At 39.3% G+C, this 24,313-nt stretch overlaps 2 protein-coding genes across 31 annotated transcripts in view; both read right to left on the bottom strand.

Moving 5' to 3' along the window:
• Positions 1-10,101, bottom strand: part of kcnma1b (potassium large conductance calcium-activated channel, subfamily M, alpha member 1b) — a 144,706-nt gene extending 134,605 nt beyond the window's left edge. For 26 of the 27 annotated variants that reach the window (XM_073919037.1, XM_073919038.1, XM_073919006.1 and 23 more), the window contains exons 1-2: positions 9,682-10,101; positions 4,306-4,571 (exon numbers count right to left, since the gene is read on the bottom strand). Coding sequence is in view for 25 of the 27 variants with exons in the window: in XM_073919006.1 (XP_073775107.1) it covers positions 4,306-4,566 (261 nt within the window). In the remaining 2 variants the exon portion in view is untranslated. Of the gene's footprint in view, positions 1-4,305; positions 4,572-9,238; positions 9,257-9,681 lie in introns of those variants that run through there. The other variant, XM_073919008.1, reaches the window with a different exon arrangement.
• A 4,813-nt stretch (positions 10,102-14,914) lies between these two features.
• Positions 14,915-24,313, bottom strand: part of dlg5b.1 (discs, large homolog 5b (Drosophila), tandem duplicate 1) — a 46,803-nt gene continuing 37,404 nt past the window's right edge. For all 4 annotated transcript variants that reach the window (XM_021480449.3, XM_009307002.5, XM_021480450.3 and 1 more), the window contains 5 exons: positions 24,016-24,159; positions 22,237-22,364; positions 21,008-21,117; positions 20,670-20,779; positions 14,915-17,679 (listed from right to left, as the gene is read on the bottom strand). In XM_021480449.3, coding sequence (XP_021336124.1) covers positions 17,576-17,679; positions 20,670-20,779; positions 21,008-21,117; positions 22,237-22,364; positions 24,016-24,159 — 596 coding nt within the window. In that variant the 3' untranslated portion in view covers positions 14,915-17,575. The remainder of the gene's footprint in view (positions 17,680-20,669; positions 20,780-21,007; positions 21,118-22,236; positions 22,365-24,015; positions 24,160-24,313) is intronic.

Here is a 24,313-nt window from a genome sequence, read left to right as displayed (position 1 = left end):
TCGGCCTGCAACCTCATGTCAACACATCCACCAGTGCTGATATACAGCCACATCATACTGCTGCTCATATTATATATTGTTAATTCAGTTTATTGTAAATAAAAGTACATATCAGTCTAAATGCTAAATCTTCCTGTGCTCTGGAAAGAAATAAACATCACTTTAAAGTTGAGTTTTAACTAAACACTTTTAGAAAGCAAATATTTCCAATAGACTAATATTACACATTAATCTGATATTATTTCCTGACCCTTCAAACCAGCAGTCTTTACACATTTGACAAAGTTTTACATCTGAAAAACAAAACACATTTAATACCATCACTTATTAAAATAAATCAAACCATATGTAGAGATGAGAATCAGTATTTCATCTCTGCAGTCTGACATTAGTATTTTGTTTCTTCGTTCACATACGGACATTTCAATTTCATTTAAACTCTCTGACTGATTCAAGCAGATGCTTTAGTTGCATTTAATTGCACAAAATTATTCATCTTCCTGTCAAATATTCCTCTTCAAATACTTTCCCAAATGATTCATTCATTCATTCTCTTTTCGACTTAGTCCCTTTATTAATCAGGGGTCGCCACAGCAGAATGAACCGCCAACTATTCCAGCATACAGTATGTTTCACACAGCGGATGCCCTTTCAGCTGCAAGCCAGTACTGAGAAACACCCATACACACTCACATTCACACACACACACACTCATTCACTATGGCCAGTGTAGTTGATCAGTTCCCCTATAGCGCATGTGTTTGGACTGTGGGGGAAACCGGAGCACCCGGAGGAAACCCACACCAACACAGGGAGAACATGCAAACTCCACACAGAAACACCAACTGACCCAGCCGAGACTCAAACCAGTAACCTTCTTGCTGTGTGAACCCCTGAGCCTCCATGTCACCCCAGTTATTATAAGTAAAGTTTATTTATAAACTAATGTGGAGAGGATCACGTGCTTATGATTGATCACAGCTGGTGCTGCATCAATTCATGATACACCAATCAGACGATTCCTAAGCCATTATAAATACCCTCAGCTCCATACTCCTTTCCTAGATGGGTGGCACGGTGGCCCAGTGGTTATCACTGGTTCTGGTCCTTCCCAACCCATCCGATGTTCCTGTGTGGAGTTTACACGTTCTCCCCGTGCTCTAAAAACATGCAGCTTAAGTTAATTGACTGATCCCGATCAGCACATAGACATGCTCGAGTTATTAATCATGTTTAGAAATGTTGAAAACTTCTCTGTTGAACAGCACGAGGGAAAAATAATAGAAAAATACAAATAATTTCACAGCTAATCATTTAGTTTCACACACATAAAATAATATTAATAATATTATATGTCATTCTTGATTTAATGGTGTGTTTAATTCAGATGTGTGTGTGTTTCTGCGTTTGTGTGTGTGTGAACAGGAGAAAAGCTTCCTGAAATGTTTCACAGAATGAACACAACTGTGTTTGACAGGCCTGTGATGAAAGCAACAGCTGTGGAGTGTGTGTGTGTGTGTGTGTGTGTGTGTGTGTGTGTGTGTGTGTGTGTGTGTGTGTGTGTGTGTGTGTGTGTGTGTGTATAAACTACACAATGGCAGTGAAAACTCAGCCTATTCCTGACCACTGGCTCCAAGTCAAACATTGGGTAAAGACGCAGGCAAAGCTCTGCTAATAGAACAGACGCATCGCTCTCTCGCTCTCTCTATATATATATATATTTATGTATATTTATATGTGTATTAATATATTTATTTATTTATTTCTCAGTCAGTATAGCTGATATTATTTGCTGCATTTAAATAAAGTAGTTTAATTACACATATTCATATATAAACACAGTTATATGCATTAAAACAAGAGTTTGGCCAGTGAACATCTTTAGGAATAGAAAGATTCATTCAGTTTTCTTCAGCTTAGTCCCTTTATTAATCAGGGGTCACCACAGTGGAATGAACCGCCAGCTATTCCAACATATGTTTTCCACAGCGGATGCCCTTCCAGCTGTGACCCATCACTGGGAAACACACACACACACACAAACACACTCATACACTACATCCAATTTAGCTAATCAAGAAACGCCAACTGACCCAGCCAGGACTCGAACCAGTGACCTTCTTGCTGTGAGGCCACAGTGCTAACCGCTGAGCCACTGTGCCGGCCAAGAATAAAAAGATTTAAATTCAAACTATGTGGCAAAATAAAATTACAAAACACATTTCTGACATCATCAGAGTGTGTGCTGTGGATATTTATTGTGTAAATAAAAACACAAAAAAGACAAAAAGTTTATTTATATTTAGATATAAAATATGTGTGTTTATTAAACAAACTATATATAAACAGAAATATCTATATAACAAATTTGTTTTGTGTAGTTTTGTTTCTATGTATGAGTGTGTGTGACTCATATCCATAAGAAAACCACACACACACACACACACACACACACACACACACACACACACACACACACACACACACACACACACACACACACACACACACACACACACACACACACACACACACACACACACACACACACACGTTACGTCAAAACAAACTTTTATATTGGTTCTGATTACTCATCATTTTTCTTTGACATGGTACAAGAAGGTCTCCTGAGTCTTGGGTGGGTCAGTTGTTGTTTCTGTGTGGAGTTTGCATGTTCTCCCCGTGTTGGTGTGGGTTTCCTCCAGGTGCTCCGGTTTCCCCCACAGTCCAAACACATGCGCTATAGGGGAACTGATCAACTACACTGACCGTAGTGTATGAGTGTGTATGGGTGTTTCCCAGGACTGGGTTGCAGCTGGAAGGCCATCTGCTGTGTAAAAACATGTACTGGAATAGTTGGTGGTTCATTCCACTGTGGTGACCTCTGATCAATAAGGGAATAAGCTGAAGGAGAGTGAGTGAGTGATGGATGTCTGCCAGCACTGTGGTTTTGCTGTTTCTCCTGATGTTCTCCAGCATATTCATCAGGGGTTAGGGTTAGTAGAGGACTGATGATGATGATGATGATGATGGACTGTTTCACTCTCTTTCTAATAATCATATTAAAATAACTCGCTGTTCCTGGATATGAGGGTTAAAAACCAACACTGATGAGTCAACAGCAGCAGAAGCAGATGTTACAGATACAGCAGTGTGTGTTTGAGCACAACAGCTCCTGAACATCCAGAGTCAAGACGACATCAGAACACGACATCTCCACATTCAGCAGATCACACAGCAGTGTGTTATTTACAGAAGAAGACAACCTATAGCATTCTCCACCTCTGAAAAACCACATCATCTCTCCATCTGTCTGAGGAAGTGTCCCCATTTCTCACTGTCTCACTATTAAAACAAACACACACACACACACACACACACACACACACACACACACACACACACACACACACACACACACACACACACACACACACACACACACACACACACACACACACACACACACACACACACACACACACACACACACACACACACACACACACACGCTACGTTTTGTTTCCCAGCATGTATCATGTTTGCATTGTGGATGTAAAGAGTGTGTGTGTGTGTTTGTGTTAATTTTATCTCAGACAGGAAACTGTTTCACGGCAACATCAGCGACTCTAAACTCTACAAGAGCAAAGCTCAGAGTATCGCCATGGCAACCACAGCGAACACCTGAGCAGACGTCTGACACTCGCGTGGGAAAACTAGAAAGCGCACACACATATGCATACGGTCACGCACACATACACACTCATGCACATGCACGACAACACACACACATGCTTTTATATAGATATACACACACACACACACACACACACACACACACTTTTATATAGATATTTACACATACACACACGCTTTTATATAGATACAAAACACACACACGCACACACACGCACACACACTCCAATAAACACAGACACCTCAAACACACATACATGCACACCTGAAAACACAGACACACATTCCAACAAACACAACAAACACACACAACCCAAAACACACACATGCATAAATCAAAAAACACACACACTCCAACAAATACATGGACACCTCAAACACACACACACACACACACACACACACACCCCAAACACACACACACACACACACACACACACACACACACACACACACACACACACACACACACACAGTCTGCTGCTTTAAGTAAGTGTGTATTGGGTTTTGTCTGTTTTCTTGAGAAGAGGGAGGAGCTACAGTATGCCCCGCCCTCTCTCTAGCGCAGTGGAGTGTGTGTGTGTGTGTGTGTGTAGCGCAGTGCTTCACCTTCTTCTTGGCGTTGCAGTGGCAGCAGACGGTCCACAGGTAGCGCAGGGTCCTCCACAGCAGGATGATGAACAGACCCCCGAAAAACGTGACCATGGAGGACGCCAGAAAAGCCCACCACATGCGCTGCCCGTTGGGGTCGCAGGGCACGTCGGGGCTGAACGGGATGATGACCTCTCCTCTGCGGCCCGCTGATGCCTGCTGAGGGCTCACTTTAAGCTCACTTGTGTAGTAGGTCATGATGATTGAGGACGCCTTCATTCACCCTTCAAGAAGAGCACAGCAGCTTCAGCAACACACTCACACACACACACACACACACACATTATTTACACGAGCGACGCTTCATTACGCTTACACACTACAGCTGCACCACTCACCATAGAGAACACTCCCTTCCCTGAGTTATGGGCGGCACGGTGGCGCAGTGGTTAACACTGTGGCCTCACAGTAAGAAGATCTCTGGTTTGAGTCTCGGCTGGGTCAGTTGTTGTTTCTGTGTGGAGTTTGCATGTTCTCCCCGTGTTGGCGTGGGTTTCCTCCGGGTGCTCCGGTTTCCCCCACAGTCCAAACACATGCGCTATAGGGGAACTGATCAACTACACTGGTCATAGTGTATGAGTGTGTGTCCTGGTCTAACAGGTTGGGGGTTGAGTGTCGGGATAGTGACCCACCTCATAAAAACTAGATGTTACGTAACACCAATATATGGTGCGGCTGAACATCAACGTTGATATAAACAGTCCTGTGTGGTGAGGCAGTAAGCGTTCCCTAAGTTACAGGGCAGGGGTGTCTAAACTCAGTCCTGGAGGGCCGCTGACCTGCATAGTTGAGCTGGTTCAGGTGTGTTTGATTGGGGTTGCAGGACACCGGCCCTCCAGGACTGAGTTTAGACACCCGCTACAGGAGTTGCATTAGCAGAATGAAGATATATCATGAATTAAACATAGGAAATACACACTGATGCGGAGCTTTTCTTTGAAATTGTTTCTATCAGTTGATTTAATGCTCTTCAGTCTAAACGACTCTTCATCCAGGGTTTGTGCAGAAATCACAATGTCAAATTTAAGACTTTATGGGCTCTATTTTGACGGTCCATGTGCAGAGCGCAAAGTGCAGGGCACAAGCGCTTCCAGGGCGTGTCAGAATGCATTTTTGCTAATTTGCGGACGGGAAAATGCGCTTTGCGCCGTGGCGGATGGTCTAAAAGGGTTGAGTTTATTTTCTTAATGAGTTATAGGTGTGTTTTGAGAATAAACCAATCAGAGTCTCATCTCCCATTCCCTTTAAGAGTCAGCTGCGTCACGCCAAGAGCGCATTCACTATTTACAGGATGCAAAGTAAGTCTAAGTGGAAAACTGAGCATTTTACTAGCAAACAGTTAACAGAAAACTGTTAAACAGAGCATCTACTGCGTGAGAATGAGAGATAATGGATCTACTTTCACTTTCGCTCTTGGATAGGGAAACCTTTACGCACAGACATCAATTAGTCTATAAATAAATACTTTTGTTTGTTAAGTGCAAATATTCATTTCAAAACTATTTCTAAATTCAGTTCTAATTTCCAGCAAACGAATAAATGAACAATAATAACAAAATGTGCTCAAAAACCTGAGTTATATCCTAAAACACATGCTGCGCCCCATATGGTCTAAAACCTGACAGGTGGGCAAATCTAAGCTTGTTTTTAATAAAACAAATATAAATATGGATATAATAAATAATACTGCTAATAATAATAACATTATACAAAAGCAAATTGTTATGAATGAACAGAAAAAGCCTCCCGAGATGAAGAAGACATAAAGCAGTGATTTTTCATATTTATGTCGGCTAGAAAATAATGTGTTTTGTAATATTTTAATCCTTTATATTTATATTCTATATCTATTCTTATTATATCCTATATATATCCTTAATATTTAAATGTTTTCATATGTAAAGATATTTGCCTATTGCTCTCTTGTGTGTATTAAGCAGTGTGTAAGCGAGGCGCAACTCTGCGCTGGAGTTTAGACCGGGTTAGTTTTGGTCTAATGAAAAATCTATTGTAGTTTCTCAAAATAGCGACGCTCCAGCGGTCCGCCTCAGAGCGCCTTCCTTTTTAGAGCAGAACACCTATGAGTGCACATATGAGCGCTAATGCATTTGCTATTTAAACAGCGTAGCGCAACAACTCAAAACCACTCCTGCACCAAGCTGAAACTACCAAAAGACTACTGCGCCACGCCTTGCACCACACTGCGCCGGGTGTATGATAGAGCCCTAAGACCATCAAGTGTTACATTTAAGACCTATATCACAATATCAAAAACACACACAAACATGAAGAGAAAATGCTAAATCACTAAATTAGTGGTAAAATAAATGTATTTAGATTGAGCAGAGCTGAAGACAGGTCAGACGCATCATTAAACTACAGGACAAATCAAACATCTCCAGGCGGATTTAGATTCTCCTGGCGCCGTATCGCACACCTCTGCTGACTCAAGCAGACGAGGCTCTTTAAAGGAAGTTTCTACATCACATCACTAATATCCTTCAAGACTAATAAACTCATTATTGTATATATTTTTAATAATTTATTTTAATGATTATAAAGATTTTTATCACCAGTCCACATTTTTAAAATCAAACTTTGCTGCATCACCTGCTTGTGTTCATATCTCGGACAGTTCTGCCTATTAAAGCTCAATATTGATGACTACAGCACATGTCCCGCTCTACCTTTATATTTTATTATGGAAAGAATGAAAGCCACCAAAACAGTATGCATGTTAAAATACTGACGTTGTTTTATTGTTATTAATCCTGCTCCACAACTGACACATGACTGTCTGGCTGGTTTCTGTCCTCTACTTATAAGCTGAAGAGGCAATAATGCTCAACATTCCTGACCATGATCACCAATAAAGCCCAGAGAAACAGACGTCAGGATACTGGAAACTGATGGAGGCAAATACTCCTCTACAGCGATTAAACACATCATTTGTTCCTTCATTAGAGTTTTGCAACTATTAAAATCTGTAATTTCTACATCAGTGTAAAAGCTGTAAATGGAGGAAAAGCTTTTGGCTTTAACAAACATATCTCTCAGAGTTTTCCAAACTTTAACAAAAACAGTCCTCCTTTCCCGCTGCTGTTGCCATTTCTAGCCAGGAATGATTGATCATCTGGTTCTCTCTATGATGATCACGCATGGACAGATCATATAGATTTGTGTACAGCCGTTCTGTTTCAGACAAAATCTCTTCAAAGTGTTTCATATTCAACTCAAATCAGCTCCGGCGCCGCACGAACAGTTCACTCGAGTCTCAAAAAACATCCTGCGCTCCGCCAGCCAAAATCAGGCCGCACGCACCCAAAGCAAACCTCTGCAAACTCTGCGATAACGACACATTCGCCTCACACACTGAGTTCAACAACAGAAAGCTGATTGGCTGTTGCACGCTGGTCTCATTGTAGTACTGTAGTACTGTAATACCGCAAATTACATTTGGACAAGTGAAATAAAAAACTCCAACACCACCAAAACCAAGCAACAACAACAAAATAGAATCAAACTGAGCATTAGATGTAGAGTTACATGGGCATCAGACACCAGAAGACCTAAAACAGCCAGTTTAAGACTTTTTAAGGCCATAAATTTTACATTTGAGACTTTAAGACCCTGCAGAAACCCTGTTCATGAAGCTTCCAAACTACAGCTGAAGTTAAAGCATCACTACACTGAAAATAAACTCAAATCAAAGCAGAAACTGTTTGATATTGAAGTATGCATTAAAGAATAATTATAAATATCACGTTGCCTTCAGTTCTTTAACAGAAATGTATTTTACTCTAGTGAGACACTTATTTAAGCTGCCAAACTTGAGCTGGTCGATTAATCAGAGAGAAATACAACCCAAACATATAAGGGCTCTCCACAGCAGAGTGAAGTGACATCATCAAATAAACAGCAGATATTCACTTCACTCAAACGTTCATTTTGCTTGCAGGAGATGCTGCTTACTCCCCATATTTGACAATGGAATTTTCATTCATTTTGTTTGCAAAAAAAGATATTGTCTACTCTATTCATTCATATTGAACATAAAAACTGAAATGTACGCTTTTCCCACATCATTGCTGCAATTTCAAGCAATTTATGCTTTGATTAAGTTTAAAGTATGCATTTTAAAAAATCAGAAACAGTTTGTTTTCCTCATTGAATGCACTTCAATATAGATGTATTTTAAACTAGTATGATGCTTCATTTATTTTCCAAACTAGAGCAGAACGATTAACCGAAAACAAACCAAGATTAATAAACTTACTCCTCAAGTTATAAGAGGTCTTCATAGCAGAATGAAGTTATATCATCAATTCAAAATAAGCACTATTGATGCCATCCTGATGCTTTTTATTCCTGTAATTCTGCTTGCAGGAGATGCTGCTCATTTCCCACTTTTGACAACTTTTTTTTTTCTTTTAAGTGCTGAGCAAAAACCAATAGAGATTAACTCCATACAAAATAAAAGTTTGCTTTGACATAATATGTGTGTGTGTGTGTGTGTATTTGTGTTTATATACTGTAAACACACATTCATAAATATATATATATATATATATATATATATATATATATATATATATATATATCAAAATGTTTATTTATATTTACATATCAAGTAAGTGTATATGATACACATTTTATATAAATCTAAAGATCTCTGTAACAAAATAGTTGTGTTTCTCTGTATGTGTGTGTATCAGATACGCAATACACACACACACACACATTTATGTCAAAACAAGTTGTTATTTTGGATGAGATGAATCATTGGCCAGCATTAGTTTTTTAAATGAATCTTCTACAGTAAAACTGAAAAGTGATTTTTTTTTCCTTCAATTTAAAGAGCTGCACAAATAACCTTAAATAAACTCTTCACCTTCATCATCATAATAATTCATTTATTTTGTTTGCAAAAAAGCTATTAATTATTATTATATTTTTTTAGTGCTGGGCAAAAATGTATCGCAATTAATCTAAAACCCCAAATAAAAGTTTGTTTTGACATGATGTAAGTGTGTGTGCTGTGTATATTCATTATGCATATATAAATACACATGAATGCATAATCAAATAATATTCAAGTGTAATGACACACATTTGATGTAAATGTAAATATCTAGGCTATGTAACAAAATAGTTTTGTTTCTGTGAATCTGCGTGTGTCAGATATAAATCCATATAATACACACTGTTGTTTTGGATGAGATGAATCATTGTCCAGCACTAGTTTTTATAATCAATCTTCATCAATAAAACTGAAATGTGAGTTTTTTCTTCAATATGGACAGCTAAACAAATAAACTTGAATGAAATCTTCACCTTCATCATCATAATAATCATCTTCATCATCATCATCATCATCGTCTTCTTCTTCTTCAGCGGGGAGCATCGAGCGTCTTTCAGGAGCTCCAGCAGATCAGCCATAATCTCCAGGCGCTGTGGCCGGGTTCAGTGCACTCTCCTCCGGCCGCCGCCGCGCTCTCGCCCGCGCTCCGGTTCCCGCGTCGGAAAAACTCGCCCTCAAAGCGCGCAACTAAAAAAGCGTCGCTCCGTATTTAAAAGGGGTCGCAGAAGAGCTGTTGGTGATGATTAGAAACATGCTCACGATGGAAAATATCCCTCTCTTTTTCTCCGTGACTCCGCTTTTTCGGAACGTGTTGCGCTCGGGCGGATGCACAGGTGCCGGAGGGCGGAGCTCCAACACCCGTCACTCAGAGCTGGAGACACACGCACACAGACACACACACACACACTCTATTTATAGACAGACAAAATAAGACACTTGAATCAATAGAACTGAAAATGCGAAATAATTGTGTAAAATAGGGACAAATGTTGTGTTAAAGGGACAGTTCACCCAGAAATGTACATTTACACACTCTTAAGGGTTATAAAGCTTCAGGAGTGTCATTCTTCTGTTAAAACACTAAAGAAGATATTTTGAAGAATGTTGGAAACCTGTAACCACTGACTTCCATAATAAGGAAAACATTGCGTTGAAGGGATGTGTTTTACAGTACTTTTACACTATAAAACCTGCTGGGTTACCTCAACCCAAACTGGGTAAACTATGGACGAGTCCAAATGTTGTATTAAAGGGAAAGGTCACCCAGAAATGTACATTTACTCACTCTTAAGGGGTTATAAAGCTTCAGGAGTGTCTTCTGTTAAAACACTAAAGAAGATATTTTGAAGAATGTTGAAAACCTGTAGTCATATGACTCATTGTAGGTAAACAAATATCATAGATGTCAATGGTTACAGGTTTCCAGCATTCTTCAAACTATCTTCTTTAGTGAAAGAAAATCCTATAAGTTTGAAACAAGTATAAACTGGGTAACTGATGAGAGAATTGCTGTTTTGGGGTGAACTGTCCCTTTAAGTGGTTATAAACTTTTAGCAGTTTCTTTCATCAAAACACTAAAGAAGATATTTTGAAGAATGTTGGAAACCTGTAGTCATATGACTCTAATGGTAGGAAAACAAACACTATGGAGGTCTATGGTTACAGGATTCCAGCATTCTTCATGTAACCATTGACGTCCATAGTAGGACAAATGGTTCAGATTTTGATTGTTTTCAATGGTTACAGGTTTCCAACATTCTTCAGAATATCTTCTTTTGCTTTCAACATGACAGGAAACTCATAAAGGTTTGAAACAATTAAAGGGGAAGTAAATGATGACATAATTGTTATTTTTGGGTGAACTGCCCCCCTTTATTGAGTTTAAACCTCTTCGCGTGTCTTCTGTTACACACTGAAGAAGATATTTTAAAGAATGTTGGAAACCTGTAGTCATATGACTCATGGTAGGTAAATAAATATGATGGAAGTCAGTGGTTACAGGTTTCTAACATTCTACAAAACATCTTTTGCTTTCAACAGGATAAAAAACTCATGAAGGTTTGAAACATTCATTCATTCATTCATCTTCTGCCGCTTTTTCCGCGGGGGCAGCAGTCTTCGGAGGGAACCCCAGACTTCCCTATCCCCAGACACTTCCTCCAGCTCCTCCTCCTCCAAGGCGTTCCCAGCCGAGAGACATAGTCCCAACATTGAAATTGTTATTTTGAGGTGAGCTGTCCCTTTAAGTGGTTATAAAGCTTTACGAGTTTCTTTCTTCTATCAAACCCCTAAAGAAGATATTTTGTAGAATGTTGGAAACCTGTAACCATTGATTTAAAGAGCAGGGAAAACAGAGTTGAGGATAAAAAAAGGAGTTGAGATGAAATGGTTCAGATTTTAATGGTTTTCAATGGTTACAGGTTTCCAACATTCTTCAGAATATCTTCTTTTGCTTTCAACAGGAGTAAGAAACTCCTCATAAACCTTTGAAACATGTAAAAGGTGAGTAAATGATGACAGAATTGTTATTTTTGGGTGATCTGCCCCTTTAATTGAGTTTAAACCTTGATGAGTGTCATTCTTTTGTTGAAACACTGAAGAAGAAATGTTGGAAACCTGTAGTCATATGACTCATGGTAAGAAAACAAATACTATGCAAGTCTATGGTTACAAGTTTCTAACATTCTTCAAAACATCTTCTTTAGTGTTTTAAGAGAAGAAAGAAAATGATAAAAGACTGAAACCATTAAAGAGCGAGTAAACAAAGACAGAATTTGTGTTTTTGGCCCTTATTTTGAAGGAAACCTGGAACCATTGACTTTCATTATAGGAAAAGTTGAGTTAAAGAGGCAGTTCACCCCCCAATTTAAGTTTCCTGTGCCTTAAGTTGTTCTAGAACTTCAAGGCTTTTCATTCTGTTGAACACAAAAGGTTCTTTTGTGAGAGCTGAAAACCTGTAACCATTCACTCACATAGTAGGAAAAACAGTCAGGGGCTACAGGATTTACAACATTCTTCAAAATAAAAGTCATCAATGTTCAGGAACAGATCAAGTGTGAGTGAATATTGACAGAGTTTGTATTTTTTGGGTGATCTATCCCTTTAAATTGGGTCCCGTACATTTAACAAGAAACAAATAACCCAGCAGTTGCTTTACCCTTAATTGTGTTGAAATAACCCAGCATTGCTTTAGAGCAGGGGTCACCAAACTTGTTCCTGGAGGGCCGGTGTCCTGCAGATTTTAGCTCCAACCCTAATCAAACACACCTGAACCGCTAATCAAGCTCTTACTAGGTATAGTTGAAACATCCAGGCAGGTGTGTTGAGGCAAGATGGAGCTGAACCCTGCAGCTGGTGTTGGTGACCCTGCTATAGAGTGTAGAAGTCACCCTAATATAAACACTGTCATCATTTACACTTTACTTTCTTCTCCCAAACCTGTAACCATTGACTTTCATAGTACTTGATTTGTCTAATATGGATGTCAACATTCTTCTAAATATCTTCTTTTACGTTCAGCAGAAGAAACTCATGTTTAAATACGCCATAGAAATGTCTAAGAGTGATTGTGAAGATGAGTGAACTACCCCTTTAGCCACTATAATGTAACCATAGCAACAGTTCAGTGTAAACTGATGTATGATCTCAGTTTACTGTACAATCACGGTGACAGAAGCGCAGTGTGTGTGTGAAAAGGCACTGAGCATCAAAACTCTGAACATTTACTGCTGCTTTGATTCAGATGTGGTGTCACGGTGGCTCAGAGGGTAGCACAATCACCTCACAGCAAGAAGCTCTCTGGTTCGAGTCTCAGCTGGGTCAGTTGGTGTTTCTGTGTGGAGTTTGCATGTTCTCCTCGTGTTGGTGTGGGTTTCCTCCGTGTGCTCCGGTTTCACACATGCGCTATAGGGGAACTGATCAACTAAACTGGGCGAGTGAATGAGTGTGTATGGGTGTTTCCCAGTGCTGGGTTGCAGCTGGAAGGGCATCCTCTGTGTGAAACATATACTGGAATGGTTGGCGGTTCATTCCACTGTGGCGTTCACTGATTAAGCCAAAAAGAAAATGGAGACTTGTCAAACAAATAATAATATAAATATTTCAGCATCATCGTAATAAAAAATAAACCATCGATAAATGAATAATTCTGTAAAATATGACTTAATAAGTAATAGTTACTCTAAATGTGTGAATAGTAATGCAATATACTTACGAAAGCTCAGTGAGATGATGTTTCACTGGAGATAAAAGTCAGATTATTGGTCTTTTGCATGTGTTGTTGAAGGTAAATGTCATTCTTCACCTTTGCATCAATGTGAGCTTGTCTTTCCTGCTGCTTGATGACAAATAATCTTCCTCTGCCATGTGATTGTAGGAGAGACTCATCCAGAACTCATATTTCACCTGCTGCAGAGTCTGAATGCTGTTAATGGAATAGTCCTGCTGCTGCCGCTGATGGAGATGATGCAGCAGCGCGGGGCGCCCTCTACTGGCCGAGCTGGAGAACACACGCTCACAGGGTCAATCACTCACACGCTGACTTTTCCATTCATTTTTTAAATATAGTTTTTTTCTTTACAGATGCAGATTTATTCTAAAAAAAATCTAACGACACACATTTACAAAAACTGACTAATTACATCAAAACGCTACACGCAGTTAATGATAAACTTGATCATGATGAGCAATTGTGAGAGCAGTTTTATCCATCTGATCATGTTTTTACATCAGATTATGAACTTGCACAAATGATTGTGTATGTAGCTGTTGGATTTCTCTATAATGCACATTTCTGCTTCATTATATGCCAGAGTTATTGATGCACACTCAGATTATTTATTCATTCAGTCTGAGATCAGGGGAATCTGAGATTTAAAGTTCGTAAATCTTTTATTTTTAATGTTTGTCTTGACTAATATGAGCGTTTATTGTTTATATGCTTAAAACATATACTGCATATGAGATACACACACACACACTTAAAGAGATAATCCCTCCTTTTTCTGTGTGTGCATCGTCATTTCTGTTATTCTGTATTATTCATTCATTCATTCATTCATTCATTCATTTTCCTTCAGATTAGTCCCTTAATTAATCAGGGGTCGCCACAGCAGAATGAACCGCCAACTTTTCCAGCATATGTTTTACACAGCGGATGCCCTTCCAGCTGCAACCCAGTACTGGAAAACACCCATACACTCATTCACACACACAAACACGGATGCACTATGGTCAGTGTAGTTGATCAGTTCCCCTATAGTGCATGTGTTTGGACTGTGGGGGAAACCGGAGCACCCGGAGGAAACACACACCTAATAGGGTTTCCTCCAGATAATGTTGAGCTCACTCAATATTTAATAATTCAATGGCCAGGAGTGCATTATTCTGCTTATATCACACACTCTTTAACATGACAGCTGGCTTTTAATATCGTATCAATAATTAACAATGAGATGTTGAATTATTTGACGATTGTAATGGTGTTGTCACACATCTGCAGTGCGCGATCATCTAATAATACAGTGAGGCAGAGTGCATCATTCTGCTTATCAGAATCAGAAAGAGAAAACTGGGGTAAACTTGTCAGGAGCAGCCGTGTCTGTATCTGAGGAACATTAGAGAGACCATCAGCCAATCACAATCCAGCATTAACAGATGCGAAGTAAACAAAGGACAAACATCAGTGTTTACATAAACAGATATTCACATAAATATATTTATTGTTGACAGAGAAATCAAATAAAAGGTCATTGCTGCAAATGTGGAATTGGCTACCAGTCCTAAATAAGCACTAAATTAATAAAGTATTTGAGTTCCTCTCAGTCTACAATAAATCCGTTGTGTAGAGTTATATTCAACACTGGGAAAGGAATGAACAATATAACGTAAACAGCAATGATAGTGGCATTCATTAGAAATCTACTAATCTACAGATACAAAAGATAGATGAAGTCCCTCTGTAGAACTGCAGCACATTCTGGAGCATACAGTATATAAATAAACATGAGAGGGACGAGGTGAACCGATCTGGAGCTCTGAATCAAATGACTGCAATCAATCTGGATATTACTGAGGGTTTGAACTGTCTGAAAAGAGTCACTGGGCATCTGAACTGAATTGAGTCACTAAGAGTTTGAACTCTTCAAATTGAGTCACTAAGATTTTGAACTGTTCATACTGAGTCACTAAGAGTTTGAACTCTTCAAATTGAGTCACAGAGTTTGAACTCTTCAACTTGAGTCACTAAGAGTTTGAACTGTTCATACTGAGTCACTAAGAGTTTGAACTGTTCGAATTGAGTCACAGAGTTTGAACTCTTCAACTTGAGTCACTAAGAGTTTGAACTGTTCAAAATGAGTCACTAAAAGTTTGAACATTTCAAATTGAGTCACCAAGAGTTTGAACTGAGTCATTAAGAGTTTGAACTGTTCAAACTGAGTCACTGGCTGTTTCTCAATTCCAAGAAAACAGAGAACAGACCTGCGTTCTTCTGGAGAGCGGTCTTGCCAGGTGTCCTCGGAAAAACGAACTCAGAAGACCATGAGAACAGAGAATGCGTCCTCTGAGGAATGAGATGCTGCGTTCTACCTGATGGTCAATTAACCTTTACGGGTTTTAAATGGAAAATTATTTAAACATTACAGCACTCATATAACGATGTATTGTTTTTCCCCTTTTCAAAATATATACTGTGCATAAAAACATTATAAATCTGCTCTGCACAGTACAAATAAAACTGATTTTATTATGAATTTCAGCAAACAAACACCAGTAATGTGTTTATTCTTTTACTAAGATGTCCATGCTAATGTTTATATTCACCGTTTCACTCAGGGAAACTCCTGAGGTAAATAAGTGAAATCTCTGAACTCTTATAATAAATCTAAATAAAATACTGCGCTTCCCACCTCCAGTCGCAATCACTTCTGGGACTTCTAGAGAGAGATCGCGCCAAGTCTGCATCGGTGTGCCCTCGATATCAAGAACATATCCGGGAAGTTTCACGCGTCCTCTGTTCTTGCGGTCTAAAGTATTGAAACTGAACTTTGGCAGCTGATGATGACGTTACACGAGGACGCAAGGCCGCTGAAGAACGCATATTGAGAAACAGCCATTAAGAGATTGAACTGTTCCAACTGAGTCACTAAGAGTTTGAACTGAGTCACTAAGAGTTTGAACTGAGTCACAAAGAGTTTGAACTGATTCGCTAAGAATTTGAACTGAGTCACTAAGAGTTTGAACTGAGTCACTAAGACTTTGAACTGATTCAGAAAGAGTTTGATCTGAGTCACTAAGAGTTTGAACTGAGTCACTAAGAGTTTGAACTGATTCACAAAGAGTTTGAACTGTTCAAACTGAGTCACTAAGAGTTTGAACTGATTCACTAAGAGATTGAACTGTTCAAACAGAGTCAATTAGAGTTCCAACTTAGTAACAAAGAGCTTCAACTGATTTACAAAGAGTTTGAACTGTTCAAACTGAGTCACTAAGAGTCTGAACAGTTTAAATTGAGTCATTAAGGGGATAATCACACTATGCTATCTGAACCGTGCCCAGGCTCGTTTCCAGGATTGTTTGAGAAGTGCGAGTGCTCTGAATGGGGCTCAGGCGCAGTTCAATTGGCCACCCCTGGCTCAGTTGCAAGAGGTGTGCCAGAGTGCGGTTTACTTGGCGAGCTTGTAGTGTGAGTGCAAAGAGCGCCTGAGCCCGAAACTGAAGACGAGACGTGACTTTTAAGGGACTGTTTGGTATAGATTTGATAATCATTCTTAATTTTCAATCAAAGCGAAGTGTCATAGTTAATTAAAGACACAAACCCCTCACTGCACCTTCAGCAAACCTCCTAATACGTGAAGCACCAGGACTTTTAAGATTATTTAAGAGCGTCAAAAGTGCTGGATCTGTTCGGCAACATATTTGACTGTGTGTCACTGCATCCCAAACCATTCAGAACGATATAGCTAAAGCAATCCTCACTGTGCTGAGCGAGAGCACTTCTCTTTCTGTTTACAGTCACATCCCTGATGATGTAAGTGTGCTCAGGTCCGCTGGATAAAAAATGCAGTGTGAGTGCAGGCCGAGGGGGAGAGGGGATGTGAGTGAGCCCTAAGAGTTTAAACTGTTCCACTTGAGTCACTAGGAGTTTGAATTTAATCTTACATTTGTAAACGGTGACTTTACAGAATCCAATCTACAGTTGACTACATGATAAATATGTTCATACATAAGCAGACGTGTTAAACATGAGTCTCCATGATATAAAGCCCAGCCCTATGAGTGTAGTAGTGATGTTTACAGCAGTGAGAGTCGCAGCAGTGTGAGTTTTTGCTAGTGTTGTCATTATTATTGTGTTTATCAGGACTTTTTTCACGTGCTTCCATCAGGAATCCAGAGCACTTTGTTTTGCTCCTGGTCCACGATGGCCATGATCTGTGTGCATGTGTTGGAGAGAGCGCCGGCCTGAACCACACCTGAAAAACACAAACAACATCCGCTAAAACATTTGCAGATTCACACAAACAAACAGATATGGATGAAATCAGTAACGTGCATATGCACAGATAATCAGATATGGATGAAATCAGACATGTGCATATGCACAGATAATCAGATATGGATGAATCAGACACGTGCATATGCACAGATAATCAGATATGGATGAATCAGACACGTGCATATGCACAGATAATCAGATATGGATGAAATCAGACACGTGCATATGCACAGACAATCAGATGTGGATGAAATCAGACACGTGCATATGCACAGATAATCAGATATGGATGAATCAGACACGTGCATATGCACAGATAATCAGATATATATGAAATCAGGCACGTGCATATGCACAGATAATCAGATATGGATGAAATCAGACACGTGCATATGCACAGATATAGATGAAATCAGACACGTGCATATGCACAGATAATCAGATATATATGAAATCAGACACATGCATATGCACAGATAATCAGATATGGATGAAATCAGACACGTGCATATTAGGGTTGTAACAATATACCGGTATGGCGGTTTACCACGATTTGAACGTGCACGATTATCATACCATGAACAATTGCATATCAACGGTTTTAACCCTTAAAGACCGAGACAGGCGCCCGCGGCTAAAAATAAGTATTGCTCTTAAATGTTTAATAACTTTTGATCCGCTGATCCGATTCATACAATTCAAAGATTGGCATAAAGAAGAGAATCTCAGCTTTCCAGTGATGTATCACATAACATCACATAACACCACATAACGCGGACTTTCAGAGGCTCCGGAATCAGTGCGGTTACGTCATCAACATTTGACAACGCTGATTTGACAAAGAAACGCTCGTCACTGTGTCTCCGGACAAACCAGACATGATACATTGATGCATTGTCCCTCCTCCATGCCCAGATTGGTTCAAACTCGCTATATCACAACCAATAAGCATAGGTTTCGCTTTTGTTTGTGGACCAAGCTTTTTGAACAACACGGAATGAGAGATAGGCATACATTTCTGCGCGGCTAAATAAAACGCAAAAAAAAAATGTTTTGCATAAAATAATTCTCATACTAAGTACTTTTGCATGCATAGCAGCACAGAAACATACGGAACCCCGGAAGGGACGTAGTGGGGGAGAAAAAAAATGGGTGGGTGAAAAAAAATAATGGGTGAAAGAAAAAAATGGGTGGGAGGAAAATATATATTTCTAAGTTTTTTGCGTTCTCTCGCAAAGTTTTGCGTTCCCTCGCAAAGATGTTTTGCGTTATCTCGCAAAACTGTTTCTCCACAAACACTTCCTGTTCACTTCACTCATGTAAACCCTCCCGTTTTTGCTGAAATTCTCCCATATTTTACCATTCTATCCCACTTTCTTTACATTACTGTGCGCTGATTGTCGCCTTTCACTTTGCAACCTCTGAACCAGTGAATGCATGTATAAGCGCTGACTGACAGACGCGCTCCATACAATAAACTGATCCCAGATCAGCTTCTGTACGCGCCATTTAAAGGGACACATCTGTTATCAAACAAGTGAGCAGCAAATGAATCTCATGTTTTGTTTAGTTTGATAACAGAGGTGTCTCTGTAAGAATACACAGATCTATAATGAAAGCAGTCCATTACTTTAGAAACTGTTTGTTCTCATTTAAGAGAAAATAAGCTGTTTAAAATAAAACATGCAGGACGGAGATGTTTCATATTATTCAGTGTATTTGTCTGTTTAAACATACACCCGCTCCTCTGTAAACGGCGTGTACAGACGCTGATCTGGGATCAGTTTATTGTACGAAGCGCGTCTGTTAGTCAGCGTTGCATTGCATTGCAGACAACCATATCCATATCCATGCTGGCACATAAAACCTAAGGATGTTCCATATTGAATCTAGTTTCGTTATGTAACTATTTATAGTATAGTAAATATTTATATCTATTTTTTTACTGAGGATTTGCACCATGTTTATTTGGACTTTATTTGGACTTTGACACATTATTTATTATTTTCTTATTTTTATTTGTTCATTGTAAGTGGTGTTGTTTATAGTAACTAAAAATATATTATTTGGAAAAAGTCAAATTTGCTTCACTGTTCTAATATTTTGTAACATTTGTAACATACCGTATACCGCGAAACCGTCAAACCGTGGTATTGTTTTAGACGATTATCATACCGTGAAAAATTCATACCGTTACAACCCTAGTGCATATGCACAGATAATCAGATATGGATGAAATCAGACACGTGCATATGCACAGATAAACATATATATGAAATCAGACACGTGCATATGCACAGATAATCAGATATATATGAAATCAGACACGTGCATATGCACAGATAATCAGATATATATGAAATCAGACACATGCATATGCACAGATAATCAGATATGGATGAAATCAGACACGTGCATATGCACAGATAATCAGATATGGATGAAATCAGACACGTGCATATGCACAGATAATCAGATATAGATGAAATCAGACACGTGCATATGCACAGATAAACAGATATAGATGAAATCAGACACGTGCATATGCACAGATAAACAGATATAGATGAAATCAGACACGTGCATATGCACAGATAAACAGATATAGATGAAATCAGACACGTGCATATGCACAGATAATCAGATATGGATGAAATCAGACACGTGCATATGCACAGATAATCAGATATGGATGAAATCAGACACGTGCATATGCACAGATAAACAGATATAGATGAAATCAGACACGTGCATATGCACAGATAAACAGATATAGATGAAATCAGACACGTGCATATGCACAGATATAGATGAAATCAGACACGTGCATATGCACAGATAAACAGATATAGATGAAATCAGACACGTGCATATGCACAGATAAACAGATATGGATGAAATCAGACACGTGCATATGCACAGATAAACAGATATAGATGAAATCAGACACGTGCATGTAAATCAGACCTGTGAAGTATTTGCTGTAGTCTTGTTCAATCCTCTGCGCCGACTCAAACTGCTCTTTGGAATGTTTTTGTGACACTTTGTCTCTCAGATAAACAGGGTCTTTCTGCTCTCTGCATGAAGAAAACACACACACACACACACAGCACACACACACACAGCACATTCTTATTCTCCTTCTTTTTTCAGTGTCAGTTGTTAGTTTTTTATTTATTGTGAAAGCTTTTAAGTTAACCAATAGTTGTAGTTTATTAACTGAATCCTGATGTAAAACAAGCATAGATGAGTGTAAATGGGCATCAGTGCATGCAGACACATGAATGAATGCATGAGTCTCTCACTTGATCTGCTTGGCGTTTCTGTATCGTATGAAGATGACGATGGGGTAAATGCTGACGGCGTGCAGGCGCTCGATAGCGTGAGGAGCGATGTCCAGCAGACAGTGACAATCCTGACAGACAGAGGCAGTGTTAAATTCACCTTTATTGTTACAATCAAATCGCTGAGCCTTACAGCATTCAAACTCTCTAAACTGAGTCACTTACAGTTTGAACTGTTTGAATCGAGTCACTAACAATTTGAATTGTTCAAATTGAGTCACTAAGAGTTTAAACTATTTGAACCAAGTCTTTAAGGGTTTGAACTATTTGAATCAAATCATCAAGGGGTTTGAACTGTTCAAACTGAGCCACTAAGAGTTTGATATGAGTCACAAAAAATTTAAACTGTTTGAATTGAGTCACTACAGGGTGTCAAAGAATACAGGAATCAAAAATTAAAATTAAATACTATTTAAGAACTTTTTAAGACCTTTTCCATACATTTTAAGACCTCATTGCCACTTTAGGATTAATTGTTAACATTGGCGACAATTTAACTTAAAATTTTTACTAAATAGTGACTGTAAGAAACTAAAACATTATTCATATACTCAATAAAAATGCTAATCCAGCAAGTGGCGCAAACAACAGCAGGACGTATACAACAGTGTTGCCTTGGTTACTGCATTAAACCGATGTATGTCAAATCTAGAAGGATTTTATCAATTTCATAAACTACACTGCATCATAATAGTTAAAGATTGCCTAAATTTAATCTGCATCAAACTGATCCAAAATGTAATACCTTAAAAAAAGCATTTAAGACTTGTTAATACTTTGAGGGTCTTAAATTTCTCTACATGGATTTTTAAACTTTTAATACTTTTAAAGACCCTGTGGACACCCTTTACTAAGAGATTGAAGTGTTTGAACTGAGTCACTAAGAGTCTGAACTGTGTCACTAAGAGTCTGAAATGTTCAAACAGAGTCACTAAGAGTTTGAACTGTTTAAATTGAGTCAACAAAGGTTTGAACTATTCGAATTAAATCTCTGAGAGTTTGCAGGAACTTATTTTCTCTTCCATTATGTTCTTAATCCTTTAATTCTTATTTTGAAATAAGGGGCAATCTGAAATTTGGGGCAAATCTGAAAAAAACGAACACTTCACAAGAGCAAGAATAATGTCTGAATATTATGCAAATTTCAGGACAATTAACCAGCATTTATTTCCATCTCTGGGTTTTCTGACCTTCTCTGTAATCTCCTTAATGGAGGCCACAGTGGTGACGTCGAAGTGTCCGCTCCGCCGCTTATAATCGATGAACAAACAGTCTTTAACACCGCGCTCGATGGCCTGCTGCTGCGCCTTCATGCCCTCTGAACACACACACACACACACACACACACACACACACACACACACACACACACACACAAAGTTTTCAGTCAAAAACACTTGCGCTAAAACGTTACAGCAGAATTTCATGCAAATTTAAAAAATCTTTTTTTATGAAACATCCATTTATAAAATATAAAATTAATAAAAATGTAAACTTTTTAATTTAAAATGCACATTTGACTTTTATTAAAAAAGTAAAATCAGTTCCACTAAAATGCTAGTACACTGCAATAAATACTCACAAATCATACACTCACCGGCCACTTTATTAGGTACACCTGTTTAATTCCTTGTTAATGCAAATGTCTAATTAGCCAATCACATGGCAGCAGCTCACTGCATTTCGGCATGTAGACATGGTCAAGAGGATCTGCTGCAGTTCAGAGTGAGCATCAGAATGGGGAAGAAAGGGGATTTAAGAGACTTTGATCGTGGCATGGTTGTTGCTGCCAGACGGGCTGCTCTGAGTATTTCAGAAACTGCTGATCTACTGGTATTTTCACGCACAACCATCTCTAGGCTTTACAGAGAATGCTCCGACAAAGAGGAAATATCCAGTGAGCGGCAGTTCTGTGGGCGCAAATGCCTTGTTGATGAGGCCAGAGGTCAGAGGAGAATGGCCAGACTGGTTCCAGCTGATAGAAAGGCAACAGTAACTCAAATAAGCACTCGTTACAACCGAGCTCTGCAGAAGAGCATCTCTGAACACACAACACGGCCAACCTTGAGGCGGATGGGCTACAGCAGCAGAAGAGCACACCGGGTGCCGCTCCTGTCAGCTAAGAACAGGAAACTGAGGCTACAATTCACACAGACTCACCAAAACTGGACAATAGAAGATTGGAGAAACGTTGCTGCTCTGGTGAGTCTCCATTTCTGCTGACACATTCGGATGCTCGGCTCACAATTTGGCCTCAACAACATGAAAGCATGGATCATCCTGCCTTGTATCAGCGGTTCAGGCTGGTGGTGGTGGTGTAATGGTGTGGGGGAGATTTTCTTTGGGTCCATTAGTACCAATTGAGCATCAACGCCACAGCCTACCTGAGTATTGCTGCTGACCATGTCCATCCCTTTATGAGCACAGTGTCTCCATCTTCTGATGGCTACTTCCAGCAGGATAACGCAGCATGTCATAAAGCTCAATCATCTCAGACTGGTGTCTTGAACATGACGATGAGTTCACTGTACTCAAATGGCCTCCACAGTCACCAGAGCTCAATCCAATAGAGCAGCTTTGGGATGTGGTGGAACGGGAGATTGGCATCATGGATGTGCAGCCGACAAATCTGCAGCAACTGTGTGATGCTATCATGACAATATGGAGCAAAATCTCTGAGGAATATTTCCAGCAGCTTGCTGAATCTACAACACCAGGGTTTAAGGCAGATCTGAAGGCAAAAGGGGTCCAACCCGGTACTAGTAAGGTGTACCTAATAAAGTGGCCGGTGAGTGTACAATGTCAAGTTTATTTTAGTTTCTGCATAAGAGCGCCCTCAAGCCCTCAGATGGAGGTTTACGATGTGCAGGACTATCATAAGCTTAGCTCAACTTCAGCTGTAAGAGCTACACAATCATGCAAACACAATCATGAGTGGGGAAAGCTGAAATGTGAGCAGATCTCCTCACCAGGTAAACAGCGGCAGTATTTCCCAGGAGCCTCTCTGAGCAGCATGTCTTTGATTGGCTCCACTAGAGGTCCCAGAATCAACACTGGCCTGCGATTGGTCGATTCCACCTTCAGAACACGCTGATAGGCCGGACTCACACAGTCTGTTAACACACACAGATAAACACGTATGTGGAATTGTCAGACAAATGAAATAATCGTTAGTAGAAACATTTAGTTATTAAATTAAATATTGTGTGTGTCTATACATGTGCAGTGTGCATGTATATACATACACACACAGACACGGGCACACAC

This window comes from Danio rerio, chromosome 12 (genome assembly GCF_049306965.1).
Source record: "Danio rerio strain Tuebingen ecotype United States chromosome 12, GRCz12tu, whole genome shotgun sequence".
Taxonomy (NCBI): Eukaryota; Metazoa; Chordata; class Actinopteri; order Cypriniformes; family Danionidae; genus Danio; species Danio rerio.
Note: the sequence above shows the minus strand (reverse complement) of the source record. Positions and strands in the feature narration are given on the sequence as shown.